Here is a 15,129-nt window from a genome sequence, read left to right as displayed (position 1 = left end):
GTGAAAGAATTTGCCCAAGGCCACGTAGCTAGTAAGTGGTGGAGTCAAGATTCAAAATCTGTATTCTTGGACTCATTCCATTATATCATGCTGCCCTATATATTCACATGTACCTATGCATGCATGTTGAGTTGGGATACTGGTAGGTCAGCTTGAACTTCAACTGTAATCATCGGAATGGAAATCTAACATCCTTGTGCATAAAGCTATATGCATATGACAGATGGGTATTTACCTACAGAGGGAAAGGCAAGTGTGTGCCATCTGTGCCTTACCAGACACCCGGAGATCCCAGAGAAAGGGGTCAAGGAGGGACAGGGATGGTGGGGGGAGACCCTAGATTCAAGACTGTCAAAGCCCTGGCCACACCTGACAGTGATGGAACTTAACAGATAAAAGTGCCTGGTGAAGTCCACATTGGTGAAAGGACACTTCCCGGGGGACAGTCATGCAGCTATTTATTGGACTTCTAAAAATGTGCAGGTGCTGGGTTTCTAGGGTTGTGTGGGATACAGAAATAAAGCTACTGACGTGAACTATTCAGCGTGGCCCTGTGTGTGCTGGAGGTGGGAGAGGAGTTAAGATAAATATATAAATAACTGTGATGCAATGTAGATAGAAAGTGCTCGGGGCCGAAGGGAGGGACGGATCCCATAACAGGGTTCCGGCAGGACCAGAAGCCGGAGAGATTGCTCGAGGCTGGGTATCAAGGAGAGTTTCCTCGGAGTTAGCACTGGAATCTCTCTAAGTAGATGTAAGCGATACATCAGTAGAACGCTCTCACGGGTTAGATCGTGTCTAATCTTCCAAGGAGCCCAGAGACGCAGACATGTCCTTCTTCGCCTGTTACAGAGGTGGAAACCGAGGCCAGAGAAGCTGACTGGGTGGCCCACAGTCCCGCAGCTGGCAGGTGCCTGGCGGGGGTCTGCTCGGGGCCCGGGGCTCGGCTCCCGCCGCGTGTGGCCGGCCTGGCCCGCCTGAGCCCGGGCGGAGAGGCTGGAGCTGCGGCACAGGGGCCGAGGGGGCGGGGCGGGCGGGCCGAGGAGGCGGGGCGGGAAGGCCGAGGGGGCGGGCCAAAGGGCCGAGGGGGCGGGGCGGGAAGGCCGAGGGGGCGGGGCTGGAAGGCCGAGGGGGCGGGCCAAAGGGCCGAGGGGGCGGGGCGGGAAGGCCGAGGGGGCGGGGCGGGAAGGCCGAGGGGGCGGGGCGGGAGGCGCGAGGCCCGAGGGGCGGGGCTGGCAGCGGCGCTGGCGCGCGGGAGGCCGCGGAGCTGCTTCCCTCTCCACCTGCCGGGCGAGCTCCGCGCCATGGGCCGCTGCAGGCTGGGGGGCGGCGGAGCCGAGCCCCGCTGAGCGCGCCGGGCCGGCCATGGGCGACCGCGAGCGCAACAAGAAGCGGCTGCTGGAACTGCTGCAGGCGGCGGGCACCGGCAACGCGCGCTGCGCCGACTGCGGAGCGGCGGGTAAGGGTGCGGCGGCCGCGAGCAGGACCCCTCTGCCGGCCAACCCCCCTCCTTCTAGACTCGGTCCCGTCCCGGGTCGCCGCTGGCTCCGGGCATGACCCTTCTGACACCTTCGCACCCGGGCCCCCAGCCCACCCGTACCACGAATCTCCGCCCCGCGCCCTCGGCTGCCGCGCCCCCCGCACCCAGGCCCCCTGACCTCCGCACTCTGGACCCCGACGGGGGCCCCGGACCCGGGTGCCCTGGCCTCTTGTTCACGTTCCCCGCCGGACACCCCACGCGCTCGGTCCTCGGTCTCTGACATCTCTGCTCCGGACCCAGCCACCTCTCACGCCCATGTACCCAAACACCCCCACACCCAGGGGTCCCAGACCCCGGCGTCTGAAGGTCCCGTGGCCCCTTTCCTGCCCCCGGCGTCCCGGGGTCCCCCCAGGTTCCCGCTCCGCAGCGCGGACCCTGCCGACGCCGAGGCCCGGGGCCCTAGGCCGACTTCTCCACCTGCCGCTCCCCCCCCACCCCGGCCGGCCGCCCCAGTGTCGGCCCCTTCCTCCGCACTCTCCTCTCGGTTCCCCGGAGTCCTGTCACTTCCACTTCGCCCTCGCCGCAGCCGCAGCCTCTCGCCCCATCCCTAGACTCCTTCCAGGATCATCCTGGTGGGCTGACCATGCTGGTATCTTAGTTCACCCAAGGTGGGGGGGGGCCGAGAGGAAAGGGTTCCTAGCGTGGGCAGCGCTGGGCATGGCCCAGGAATCCTAAGGCCAAGCCCTGCTTCTCCCAGCACCACCACCACCACCCCCGCCCCGCGGCCAGCCCAGCCCTGGTCTCGGTGCCTAGCTCTCCATCCAACTACCCTTCCGCCCTCTCGCCCCGCAGATCCCGACTGGGCCTCCTACAAGCTGGGTATTTTCATCTGTCTCAACTGCTCCGGCGTCCACCGCAACTTCCCAGACATCAGCAAAGTTAAATCCGTGAGACTTGACTTCTGGGACGACAGTACTGTGGAGGTAGGAAGGGAGCGGGGGTGGCGGAGGGAGGCACTGGTAGCCTTGGAACGGCAGAGCGGGGTGGGGGGTGGGGTGGGGTGAGGGTGGAGTTGGGGGGTGGGATGGAGGTGGGGGGGTGGAGGCGGTGGGCAGGCCCTAGGGTACGGGCGTGGGGGGGATGGAGCATTCTCCAGGGGAAGAAACAGTGAAACGGTTCCAGAGAGAAGCAGTAACTAGCAAGAGAAAGCACTGCCTTTTAGACTCCCTGCTTAGCTAGAGACGGTGAGTGCAAGGCCCTCAGCCGGTTATTTCCCTGTTTAAATGTCTGTGTTCTGAGGATACCACTACCCCTTGACAGGGCTGCTCTAAGGATTAAATGTAAGCTCCTGCTTCCGGGTCTATAGTCCCGGTTCCAGCCCACCCCCTAGCCAGGAAGGGCACAGTTTTTCTTTCCTGACCTATAGAGATGGAGGACACCTTCAGCTTGGATGGTAATACCATTTTGGCCACAAAACCTTCAGAGAGCAAGCTGTTCTAAATTGTGCTGGCGGCGGGCACAATTCTCCTCCTAGTGCAGGAGAAAGACAAGAAACCGGTAAACCAGCACACAGACCTGAAGATTGTAACCTTCCTTGTAACCCTCCTGTTATTATACTTTTTTCATTTTTGCAGTTCTAATTCCTGAACCTCAGGGGGTTAAGTAGTGCCCAAGGGTCACTGAGTAAGTGGCACAGCTGGGATGTCAAACCTGCTCTGTTGGGATCTAGAGCCCATTCAAATCCTGTGTCATAGTCTGGAGTCCCTGGGGATTGGGGGAGAATGGGGTTCACTCTGCTCAAAGGATGTATATTAAAAACCTGATGTTTCTTCCCACATGTGCCCTCACCCCAGATATGCCACCCGTTACTGAGTGCCAGCTGTTGGCCAAGGCCAACTTTGGCATATCTGCCTCTGGGTGTGTCAGGTGTCCCAGGGCCCCAGTGATCATCCTGACCTACCTACCCCATGGGGCCAGCTCCATGTCCTCCAGCTATGTCTATCTCCTGCACGTAGCTGCTGGTGGTCCTGGCCATCTGTGGAGAGAGAGGGTGGGAGGAAGAACATGAGCTTTGGAGTTAGGTCTGGGTTCAAGTCCCAGCTCCTCACTTGCTAGCTGTGTCACCTTGGGTAAGTCACCTAACCTCTCTGAGCCCATTTCCTTACCTCTAATATGGGGATGATAGTATTAAAATGGTCTAGGGAATCGAATGAATCCACTAGGATAAAAACCATAGAGTGCTCTGCCCATGTGAGCCACGGTTGTAGTGCCTCATTGTTCTAGGCTGTGGCTTCCCAGCAGCATGTATGACCAAGCCCAATAAGATGCATCAAACTCCAGGAGCGTTTCCTGACTCAGCCTAGGAGCCAGTGGGAAGAGTGGCCTTCTGGGTAGACAGTGGTTTCATTTCACATTTTTTCAAGTTCTAATATTACCCCAAGTTGCTCTTGTCTTACAGTTTATGAGCCACAATGGGAACCTCCGTGTGAAGGCCAAGTATGAAGCCAGAGTCCCTGCTTTCTACTATGTCCCCCAAGCCAACGACTGCCTGTGAGTGGGTGATTTCTTGGTCTCACTTCCCTGATCCCTGCTCCATCTCTAGTACCTTTGTGTGTGGTGGTCTTTTCCATGGACCTGGTGGATCCGGGAAAACATTTGGTACTATTGTGGAGAACACAGAGACCTGGCCTCATTCCCTCTCTACCTTTATTGCTTGGTTTATCACTTCCCCTCTCTGTGACTCAGTTTCCACAGCTGTGAAATGGGGCATTTTCTCTATGATGGGCCCTTTGTCTCTGATGTTCTCATAGCCTACTCATAGTGGCTAATTTGATAGAGAAGAGGAACACTGTTTTTTTGGGCGGGGAGGGGGTTTGGTAGAATGGGTGTGTTTCGGCTACTTCCTACGGAATGTCTTGAACTCAGCATAGCTCCAAAGCAGCTGTCTGGCCTTGGATGCCTACATAATCACCATAAAAATAATAGTAACCACTAATATTTATTGAACTTTACCTATGCACCAGGCTCTGTGCTAAATGCTTGTGTGCGGTAATTTGTTTAATTCTCTCAATGATTCTGAGATAGCACTGCCATGGTCTCTATAGTATAGTGACATACCTGAGGTTCATAGAGACAGAACTGGGACTGACTAGCCCATCTGACACCAGGGCCTGGTGTTGGGTACCAGGGCACTGGGGAAATCTAATATAAGGAGGGAAGCTGGGAAGCAGCAGGAGATTTCATGTCCCCTGGATATGAGGGGTCAGTGTGACCCTGGTACCTAGTGACCCCAACTTTCTTAGGACTGACTGAGCCTTAACCCCCCTCCTGGGGACTCAGCCTCACTGCCAGGGCTGTTAGATAGCATTCTGCCTCCACCCATACAAATGGGAAGAAGGTACCCTCTGGGCAGACACAGCCTCATAGCGGGTATGGCTTGCAGGAAGCAGGCTGCATGTCAGCCACCATTGTCTGCTAGCCTCAGCAGGAAGCTTTTGGACAGTGCACAAACTATACAACTCTACCCAGTACCCTGCCATTTCCCAGTAGTTAAACAACCGAGAGGCTACTGATACAGCATGGAGTAGCAGGGGAGCTGCAGCTTTCTACTCAGAAGACTCCAGTATTGTTTCCTGACTCTACCACTATCTACCTGTGAGAAGGTGGACAAGTTACCAAACTCCTCTGAATCGTGGTATCCTCATCTCTGGAAATGTAGGTAATGATGCCTATATCATGGCAGGGTGGTAGAGATTAAATAGATAATTTATGTAAAATGTCTTATAGGCCACCCAACAGGCTAGTTTTAAATCCATTTCTCAGTGTCACCTTCAGAATGCTGCCTGGTTCGTGGCCCAGGCGGAGGGATGTGCCAGGCTTAACTCGAGAGGGTCTGGCTCACCTTGCCTTACTGCTGCTACTCAGTGCTTGGCTGCAAGGAAAAAGGAATAAGAATTTGGTGAATGCCTACTATGTGTTAGGCTTTCTGCCAGCACTACAGCCACTACTTGTCATGATTCCAACCACAGCCCTGCACCTTATCCCCTTTTAGTGGAACACCAATGATCTTCTCCCTATAATTCTGGAAGTCCTCTAAATTTCCCACCTCCAGGACCAGGACTGGGGCCTCAGTCTCCACTCCCTCTCCCAGCTCTGATCCTGTGGCTCAGGGTTTCACAGAAGGCTTGGTGACTCTCCGCAGTGAGCTGGGAGTGAGGGCTGTGAGAGAGTGAGAAGTGCCTTAGGTAGGACTCCTGATTGTAAGTAACAGAAAACCAGTTTAAACCAGCTTAGGCAGGAGTGGGATTTTATGGATTCTGGGGATCAGACCGTAGGAGGGACAGAGATAGAGCCACCCTCAGGAAGGACAAGCCAGGGACTCAAATGCTATTCGGCCTCTCTCACTCTCTGTCTGGTTCTCATTCCTGCCCCTTTCTGTCGGCCAGGCTTCTTTCATACAGCTGGGAGCAAGGCTACTTCCAGGTCCCTGGCTCCAGATCACCAGCTCCATCTCCCAGCTTGATGGTGAGAGGGCTTCCAATCCTTTGCCCTCTCAGCTTTACTCCTTTTACTCCACACAGCCTGGGGCAGAGCTCTGATTAGCGAGTTCAGGCCCAGTGCCCACTTCTGGGTCTTTCCTTGTGGGTCTGGAGTAAGGTCACGGAAATCTTGGAGCATTTACCTGGAAAAGGCAAGAGGGAACCAAACAATTGAAATAAGTTTTCTGGGCAGCCCCGGTGGCCCAGCGGTTTAGCGCCACTTGCAGCCGGGTTGTGATCCTGGAGACCCGGGATCTAGTCCCACGTCAGACTCCCTACATGGAGCCTGCTTCTCCCTCTGCCTGTGTGTGTGTATGTCTCTCTCTCTCTCTGTGTGTGTGTCTCTATGAGTAAATAAATAAAGATGTTTAAAAAAAAAAAGGAAGTTTTCTACACGGGGTCATGGATGACAATATTTGCTTCGGCTAACATTAAACTCCTAGTATATGCTGATCGTGGTACTAGGCCCTTTTGTATATATTTAAACTCCACAACAACCCTGAGGGGAAGGTAGGTATAGTATTATTGAACTATTCCCCCAAGGTCAGAGGAGTTAAGGAACTTGTGTTGGTCACACAGTGGATAAATAGTAGAAGAGGACCAGGTCCCAGGTGGTTGGACCCCAAGATCATGGCTCTGTTCAGTGTAGCATGCCCAGAATTTATGGGCAAGCCACAGGAAGAGGCTCATGGACTCCCTTAGCTTCAACTTATGAGCATGCAGTGAGAGGGGGACTGTAGATAGTCCAGGGGAGCTGGTTGACCTAGAGGGCTGGGCTGGGGTTGGAGTGGCCCAGTGTTTTTTATATAGCCCCTTGGGGGGAATATTTTCCCCAAGGACACCCTGGCAATATCTGAAGACATTTTGGGGTGTCATAACTAGGGAGGGGGTACTACTGGCATCTAGAGGATAGAGGCCAGAGATGCTGCTAAACATTCTTCAAAACACAGGATTCTTCCCCTCACCACAACAAAGAATTAGCCCCAGATGTAAGGTACTGAGGCTGAGCAGCCCTGGGTGGTCTGAGCAGGCAGCTGCTGTGATGCGCCACTCTGTGTGAAGAGGATGCATCAGACAGCAGTTGACCAAAGGTTCTTTCTTTTTTTTTAGAGTGTTAAAGGAACAGTGGATTCGAGCTAAGTATGAAAGACAGGAATTTATGGCCGATGGGAAAACCATGTCATCCCCAGGTAAAGTTATTTCCATCATCTTGTGAAGTCTGTGTTCTAATGAATTCTAGACAATGAAGTGCCTGGCTACTGGAACAGGGCCCAGTTCAGACAGTATCTGCCGACCTCACTCTGGCCACAGAGGCCAAGATGTGGGTTCCTCTGTCTCTGAAACAGCAACACGTCAGCTGGTAGAGTTTTATGGTCTGAGTGGTCAAGAAGCATTTTTATCTCAGGTCCCTGCAGGGCCACACATGCATGTAGAGTCTTAGTATAGAATTGCAGAAAGACTCACCCGCCAGGCAGAACCTTTAGAAAAGAGGCATCCCTGCTCTTGTGAGTATGACTCCTCGTGTGCATAAGACTTGGCAAGGTGCATGGGAAGGATTTCAGCCTCCCTTCACACCTTTGTGTGGGACACAAGCTCATCGCTGGCCCTTGACCTGGGGTCGTTTCTGCCCAGCTGCTCTGAGTCCAAGCTTGACACTGACCCAGAAAACAAAGCATACAAAACCACCCTGAGGACCAGCGGCAGCCAGAGCTCAGTGTTCTGAGCTACCCGGAGCTCACAGTATTCTTCAGCTAGCAGGTTCCTAGAGGTCACTCATTAGGTCCACCCCCTGGAGAGTTTCATTAGGCCAATGTTGACATGATGTTGGGCAGGACCATATGGGCATCTTTCAGAATCATCCAGTTTCTCAGGACTTAGCCTCCTTAAGAGTTTACTCTATCTTATGAAACAGCCAAAGAAGGAAGTTAGGGAGGGCCCAACTGAAATCATGAGACATTGCAAATTTGGCCCCAGACAAAGTCTGAACGTGCTGCAGTTGACATGGCAAAGTTATATTTTAGATATTTTAGCCCTGGGCGGAGTGTGCATTCTACCCTCAAGACCCTATGAGGTTTGAGAACTGCTTGTTCATATTAAGGATGTGAGTGTTCCCTCTGTCTCGTCCTTGGTGGCTAAGGTAACCGAGAAGGGTTCCTGTGGAAGCGAGGGAGGGACAATGCTCAGTTCCTGAGGAGGAAGTTTGTCCTGCTGGCAAGAGAAGGCCTCCTGAAGTACTATACAAAAGAAGAGGTAAGAGCCCCAACCAGCAAGGGGTCCCTCCCTGAGCACTGGCTCTCACCCAACTCAGGTCACATTTGAATCAGTGGTGCTGTGTCTTCTGGATAATCTTGGCCACTGAGCGTTCAGCACTGCATTGTTACTTTTCCATGGCTATGTGATCAGTCCAGTCCACAGAAAACACACCTTCTCTTCACCTAGAATCAGCTTGGATGTGTCCACAATAAAGTCTTGGATGACTACTTGAGTTTACCGCATTTATGAATGCACTCAAGAAATTTATTGAGCACCTGCTGTATACTAGACATTCCCATAGGCACTGGAGCTACAGCAATAAATAAAACGAAGCTCCCATTCTCATGGGGCTTTCATTCTAGTGAAAGGAGACAGATGGTAACCAAAATGTACATCAATATATGATATATGAGATAGTAGTAATTTCTGTGAAGAGAAATAAAAGTGGGTGTAGAGTGAGAGGATGATGGGGCTGATATCATTCAGGGCTTAGGGAAGGCCCCTCTGATGACATTGGAGCAGAGAAATGAATAAAAGTGAGCAAGTCAGGGTCACCTGTGCAGCTCAGTTGGTTAAGTGCATCTGGCTCTTGGTTTCTGCTCAGGTCATGATCTCGGGGTCATGAGATTGAGCCCCGTGTCAGGGTCCATGCTCAGGGCGGGAGTCTGCTTGTGTTTTTCTCTCTCTCCCTCTGCCCCTCTCCACTTTCTCTCTTTTTTTATTATTATTTTTAAAAGATTTTATTTATTTATTCATGAGAGACACAGAGAGAGGAAGACATAGAGAGAGAAGCATCTCCCTGTGGGGAGTCCGATGTGGGACTCAATCTCAGGACCCCAGGATCACAACCTGAGCCAAAGGCAGCCAGTCAACCATTGAGCCACCCAGGTGCCCTCTCTCTGTTTCTCAAATAAATAAATAAAATCTTAAAAAAAAAAAAAGTGAGCAAGTTATGTGCGTATGTGAGGGCAGAGTAGAAGCAGTAGAGGGAACATGATGTGCAAAACCCTGAACATGGTCTTGGCACACCTGTGTGCCAGTTAGAAAATGACCCCTCTGAGATGGTGTAGCCCTGGGGCCCAGGTCAGATAAGCGGAAGCCTAGATTGCAGTTCTTGTCTCAGCCAGGGACTTTTTATTAGTGCACAAACTATTTGCCCATAAGCCACAGCCCTGGCCTGAACTGGTTGGTGGGTCAAGGAAGCCAAAGTGACCTGTACAGAGGGAGCAAAGAAAAGGATGGAAGGAGATGAACTCACATGGGTAAGGACTTTGTAGGGCCTAAAAAGACTCAAGATTGTTGTTGTTGTTTTTTTTTAACAGTTTTATCAAGATATAAATTCACAGAGGTGCCTGGGTGGCTTAAGTGTGGGACTTGTGACCTCAGCTCAGGTCTTGATCTCAGGGTCATGGGACCAAGGCCTGTGTCCAGCCCATATTGCATCACATCAGGCTCCACACACAATGGAAAGCCTGCTCCAGATTCTCTCCCCCTTTCTCCCTCTGTTCCTCTCCCACGTTTGTACTTTCTCTCTTTCTCTAAAATAAATAAATAAAAATTTTAAAAAAGATATAAATTCACATACCATACAATTCGCCCATTTAAAGCATACAACTAATGGCTTTTAATATATTCACAGAATTGTGCAACTGTCAACACAATTTTAGAACATTTTCATAACCCCCAAAAGAAATCTCACACCCATTAGCCCTATCTTTACCCACCATAACCCCCAGCCCCAGGAGACCAATGATCTACTTTCTGTTTCTATATTTATAGACACCTCAAGTATATGGACTATGTGGTGTTTAGTAACAGAACTCTTTCATTTCGCATGTGTGTTCAAGGTTCATTTATGTAGCATGTATTGTACTTCTTTTTATTGCCAAATATTGGTCCATTGTGTGGATATTTCATCTTTTCACTAGCTGATAGACATTTGAGTTATTTCCACTTTCTGGTAAGTATGAATAATGCTCCTATGAACATTGGTGCACAAGTTTTCATGTGGACATATTTCCATTCTTCTTGGGGATATAGCTAGGAGTGAAGTTGCTGGGTCGGGTGGTAACTATCTTTACTCTGTCGCACTTTTCCAAAGTCCCTGCACCATTTTATGTCTCCATCAGCAATGAGTGAATGTTCCAATTGCTCCACATCTTCACCAACACTTGCTGTCATCTGTCTTTTTTTTTTTTTTTTAAGATTTTTATTTACTTTATTTGAGAGAGAGAGCGAGCAGGAATGAGGAGAGGGGCGGAGGGAGAAGCAGACTTCCCACTGACCTTCCCCCCCGCCCCCCGCCAACACAGGGGTCAATCCTAGGATCCCGGGATCACAACCTGAGCTGAAGGCAGATGCTCAACCGCTGAGCCACTCAGGCACCTCGTCATCTATCTTTTTGATTATAACCATTTTGGGGGATATGAGTTAATATCTGGTTGTGATTCTGGTTTGCATTTCCTTGATGGGTATTGATATTGAGCATTTTTTCATGTGCTTATTGGCCATTTATTTATCTTCTTTGGAGAAATGTCTGTTCAGATCCATTTCTAATATTTTAATTAGTTTAGTTGGCTTTTTATTACTGAGTTTTTATAGTTCTTTATGTATTGTAAGTATAAGGCCATATTGGATACATGATTTACAAATAATTGTAGGCTTTTTGGATTTTACTCTGAGGTGAGAAGCCACAGGATGGTATTGAGCAAAAAAATAATACAATTTGATTTAAGCTCTTTACATTTTGGGAATATAAGTCTTGTGATGGATGAACATTTCATGGGGACAGTTTCTTCTGTACTCTTATTCCTACTTGCATCAGGGACCATTATGATATGGCTCTTTTATTTATTTTTAAAAGATTTTACTTTAAGTAATCGGTACATCCAACATGGGGCTCAAACCCACAAATCCAAGATCATGAGTCATGCTTTAGCAAAGCCCCGGTGGCTCAGCGGTTTAGTGCCGCCTTTGGCCCAGGGTGTGATCCTGGAGACCCAGGATCGGGTCCTGCATCGGGCTCCCTGCATGGAGCCTGCTTCTCCCTCTGCCTGTGTGTGTGTCTCTCTCTCATTGTCTCTCTCTCACATGAATAAATAAATAAAATATTTTACAAAAAGAGTCATGCTTTACTAACTGAACTGGCAAAGTGTCCAATTTAAATTTTTTTTAAAGGTGCACTCTGGCTGCTTCTGGGGTCAGGGTGGGGCAGAGAGGGAACAAGAGTGGAAGGAGAGAAAGCAGTTAGGAAGCCATTGCAATAATGTGAAGAATCAGGGTGCCTGAGTGGCTCAGTCAGTAGATCATATGACTCTTGATCTCAGTGTTGTGAGTTTGAATCCCACACTGGGCATAGAGTTACTTCAAAGAAATAAAAATAGTTAATTAAAAAAATAATCAATTGAGGAATAATGGTGGATTAGATGAAATGGTGGTGAAAGAGATAGTTAGAGGTGATCAGATTTTGGAAGTGGAACCCACAAGATTTACTGACAGATTGGCCATGGGGTATGAGAGTAAGAAGAATCAAGGCTAGTTCCAGCTTTTTGCCCTATGTAACTAGAAGGACAGATTTGCCATTTACTGAAAAGGCAAAAACTTAGCCCTCTGAAGGGATGATCAAGAGCCCTTTTTGGTTTGAGATGCTTATTAGTCATCTAGGTGGAGACACTGAGAAGGAAGTTGGATATATGAGCTTGGAGGTCTGGGGAGAGTTTGGAGGTGGAGTCCTCAGCATTGCAATGGGTTTAACGATGGGACTGGCTGGAATCGCCTGGGCAGGGAATGTGGGTAAATGAGAAAAGATTTTTTTGTTTAGTTTTGTTTGTATCCCACATGTGTTTATTGGTATAGTTTCCCACTCCTCTTTTTTCAGGGTGCTTTTAGTGATGCTTCTGTCAGAGGGAGCATCCTTCTATAAGCCTTGCCCTTCCTCCTGTAGACTGGCAAAGGACTGTGGTGCAGCCAACACACAAAACTACCTTTTGTGCATGGTTAAGGATGGTGGTGATTTTTTTGTAGCATCCTGGGCACTTCTTGGCCACGAAGTAGGGGTTGGGACTCTGCACCAGGTGCTGCTTCTTGTGCTTCCTCTTCTGAGGATGGTTGGATGAGGTCCTTCACAAGGAGCATGTTCTTGTGGGGAGGTGGTCACCCAAAAAGGAGCAAAAGCAGAAATCCTAGGACTGTGTATTTTAGTTGCTTCTTGTTGAATGAGAAACCATCATAAAGCTTAGTGGCTTAAAACATCAGTTTATTATTTCTCTCAATCTTGAGGGTCAGGAATTCGGGCAGGCCTTGGCTGTTGCAATGTACTCTATGGGGCATCAGTCAGGTCATTCACCCTGCTGCATTGAGCTGGTGGTTGGGCTGGGCAAGAAGGCCCAGGAAGCTTTCACGCATATGTCTGGTGCCTTGGTTACTCCAGGTAGTCGCTGTCTGTCCACGTGGTTATTCCTTATTCAGGAGTCTGCGTTGAGCGTCTTTGCAGTGTGGCAGTTGGCCTCCCCTAAGTAAAGGGGTAGGCTACTCAGCCTCTTAAACCCGAGGCCAGGAACTAACTTCTGTTGATCAAAGCAACTCAAGCAGCCAGCGCTGATTCAAGAGGAGGGCATATAGATGACCCTCGCCTCCCTTTATGGGGTACAATGGTGTGTGTATACCGGGAGGGCGAGAATCAGTGAGGGCCATCTTTGGAGATTATTTGCCACACTGAGCTCCAAGATATTGCAGTATTTAGAAGGCATAAAAATGAGAAGTCTCCAGCAGAGAATGTGAAGGAGTAGCCAAAAAAATCAGAAAAGGACAAGCTTTGAGCACATCAGCTATCACCTGACTCCATTTCCTATATGTAGACCTTTTTTTTAAAATTTCCCCTGTTGGGCAATCTCCCTGACAGTCAGGAAAATGCAAATTAAAGCCATGTGAGATATACTACATACTCACCAGAATAACTGAAATTAAAAAGACTGACAACTCCATGTAAAGGGTGTGGAGAAACTGAAACTCTCATACATTGCTGGTGGAATTGTAAAATGATACAACCACTTGGGAAAACCATTTTGCAGTTTTTAATAATGGTAGATATACACTTAACCATATAACCCAGCCATTCCACGCCTAGGTATTTACTGAAGAGGAACAAAGACAAATGTCCACAAAAATATTTGTATGCAAGTGTTCATATATGCTTTTTAAAAAATTTTTTATTTATTTATGATAGTCACAGAGAGAGAGAGAGAGGCAGAGACACAGGCAGAGGGAGAAGCAGGCTCCATGCACCGGGAGCCCAACGTGAGACTGGATTTAAAATTTAAATTTTAATTAATTTAAAATAAATAAATAAATAAATAAATAAATAAATAAATAAATAAATAAATAATTCTGAGCAAAAGAAGCCTTATCCAAGAGTATGCACTATATAATTCCATTTATACAAAGTTCTAGAACAGGCAAAGCCACTTTATATCAATAGAAAGGAGATAAGTGGTTGTCTGGGGTTAGGGTAGGATGGAAACTGACTGCGAAGGGGGATGCAGAAACTCTTGAGGTAATAGTGATGATCTATATACCTTTTTTTTTAAAGATTGTATTTATTTATTAGAGAGCAAGAGAGTAAGAGAGCAAGCAAGCAGGGGGAGGAGCAGAGGGAGAAGGACAAGCAGACTCTGCCCTGAGCATGGAGCCCAACTTGGGGCTCAATCCCGTGACCCTGGGATCATGATCTGAGCCAAAGCCAAGGGTCAGATGCTCAACTGACTGAGCCACCCAGGTGCCCCCATGATGGTCTATATCTTGATTGTGGTGGTACTTCTCCAAAGTCCATTTTTTAAAACTTTTTTCTTTTGTAAGTAAACTATATTCCCAACATGGGGTTTGAACTCATAACTCTGAGGTCAAGAGTTACATGCTCTACCAACTGAGTCAGTCAGGTGTCCTGATTGTGGTGGTACTTCCGTGAGGATATCTATTTGTTAAAAAATCAAGCTGTACTTTTAAAGATTTATTTTTATTTATTTATTTATGATAGACATATTAAGAGAGAGAGAGAGAGAGAGAGAGAGGCAGAGACACAGGCAGAGGGAGAAGCAGGTGCCATGCTGGGAGCCCAACGTGGGACTGGATCCCGGGATTCCAGGATTGCGTCCTGGACTGAAGGCAGGCGCCAAACCGCTGAGCCACCCAGGGATCCCCCAAGCTGTACTTTTAAAATGAGTTTCATTTATTATTTATAAATTATACCTCAACAGGGATGCCTGGGTGGCTCAGCGGTTTGGCACCTGCCTTTGGCCCAGGGCGCAATCCTGGAATCCCGGGATCCAGTCCCACGTTGGGCTCCCAGCATGGAGCCTGCTTCTTCCTCTGCCTGTGTCTCTGCCTCTCTCTCTCTCTCTCTCTCTCATGAATAAATAAAATCTTTTAAAAAAATTATACCTCAACAAAGTTGATTGAATGAAAATTAATAATGATATCCAATTTCATACCCATCATATTGGCAAAAAATTTAAATCTGCCAGTCAGATGTTGGTGAGGACATAGGGGAAGCGGAACTCCTCTATGATTGTGTTATTCACTTATGTTGTTTAGTATTTAGAATTGAAGTAAATATTGGTACAACCGATGTGGAGAGCCATAGAGCAGAATGATTTGCTGGCCCTCTAGTTCTTTTTTAACCTAGGCCCCATGCCCACTGTGGGGCTTGAACTCATGACCCTAAGATTAAGAATCGCATGTTCTACCAACTGAGCCAGCCAGGCGTGCCCCAAGGAACTGAAGTTTTATTTTTATTTAATTTTAATTTTAATTTAAAGAGCCACATGTGGTTAATGGCTGCCACAGGTCTAGAAGGTTTGTGCC

The 15,129-nt window shown here is 48.8% G+C and overlaps 1 protein-coding gene across 4 annotated transcripts in view; it reads left to right on the top strand.

Moving 5' to 3' along the window:
* Positions 1-1,222: 1,222 nt before the first annotated feature.
* Positions 1,223-15,129, top strand: part of ADAP2 (ArfGAP with dual PH domains 2) — a 28,787-nt gene continuing 14,880 nt past the window's right edge. For all 4 annotated transcript variants that reach the window (XM_072747739.1, XM_025996303.2, XM_072747738.1 and 1 more), the window contains exons 1-5: positions 1,223-1,459; positions 2,333-2,463; positions 3,939-4,030; positions 7,129-7,208; positions 8,156-8,268. In XM_072747739.1, the coding sequence (XP_072603840.1) occupies positions 1,366-1,459; positions 2,333-2,463; positions 3,939-4,030; positions 7,129-7,208; positions 8,156-8,268 (510 nt within the window). In that variant the 5' untranslated portion in view covers positions 1,223-1,365. The remainder of the gene's footprint in view (positions 1,460-2,332; positions 2,464-3,938; positions 4,031-7,128; positions 7,209-8,155; positions 8,269-15,129) is intronic.

Source organism: Vulpes vulpes, chromosome 2 (assembly GCF_048418805.1).
Source record: "Vulpes vulpes isolate BD-2025 chromosome 2, VulVul3, whole genome shotgun sequence".
Classification (NCBI taxonomy): domain Eukaryota; kingdom Metazoa; phylum Chordata; class Mammalia; order Carnivora; family Canidae; genus Vulpes; species Vulpes vulpes.
The sequence above is the reverse complement of the archived record's forward strand: the minus strand, read 5'-3'. Positions and strand labels throughout refer to the sequence as shown.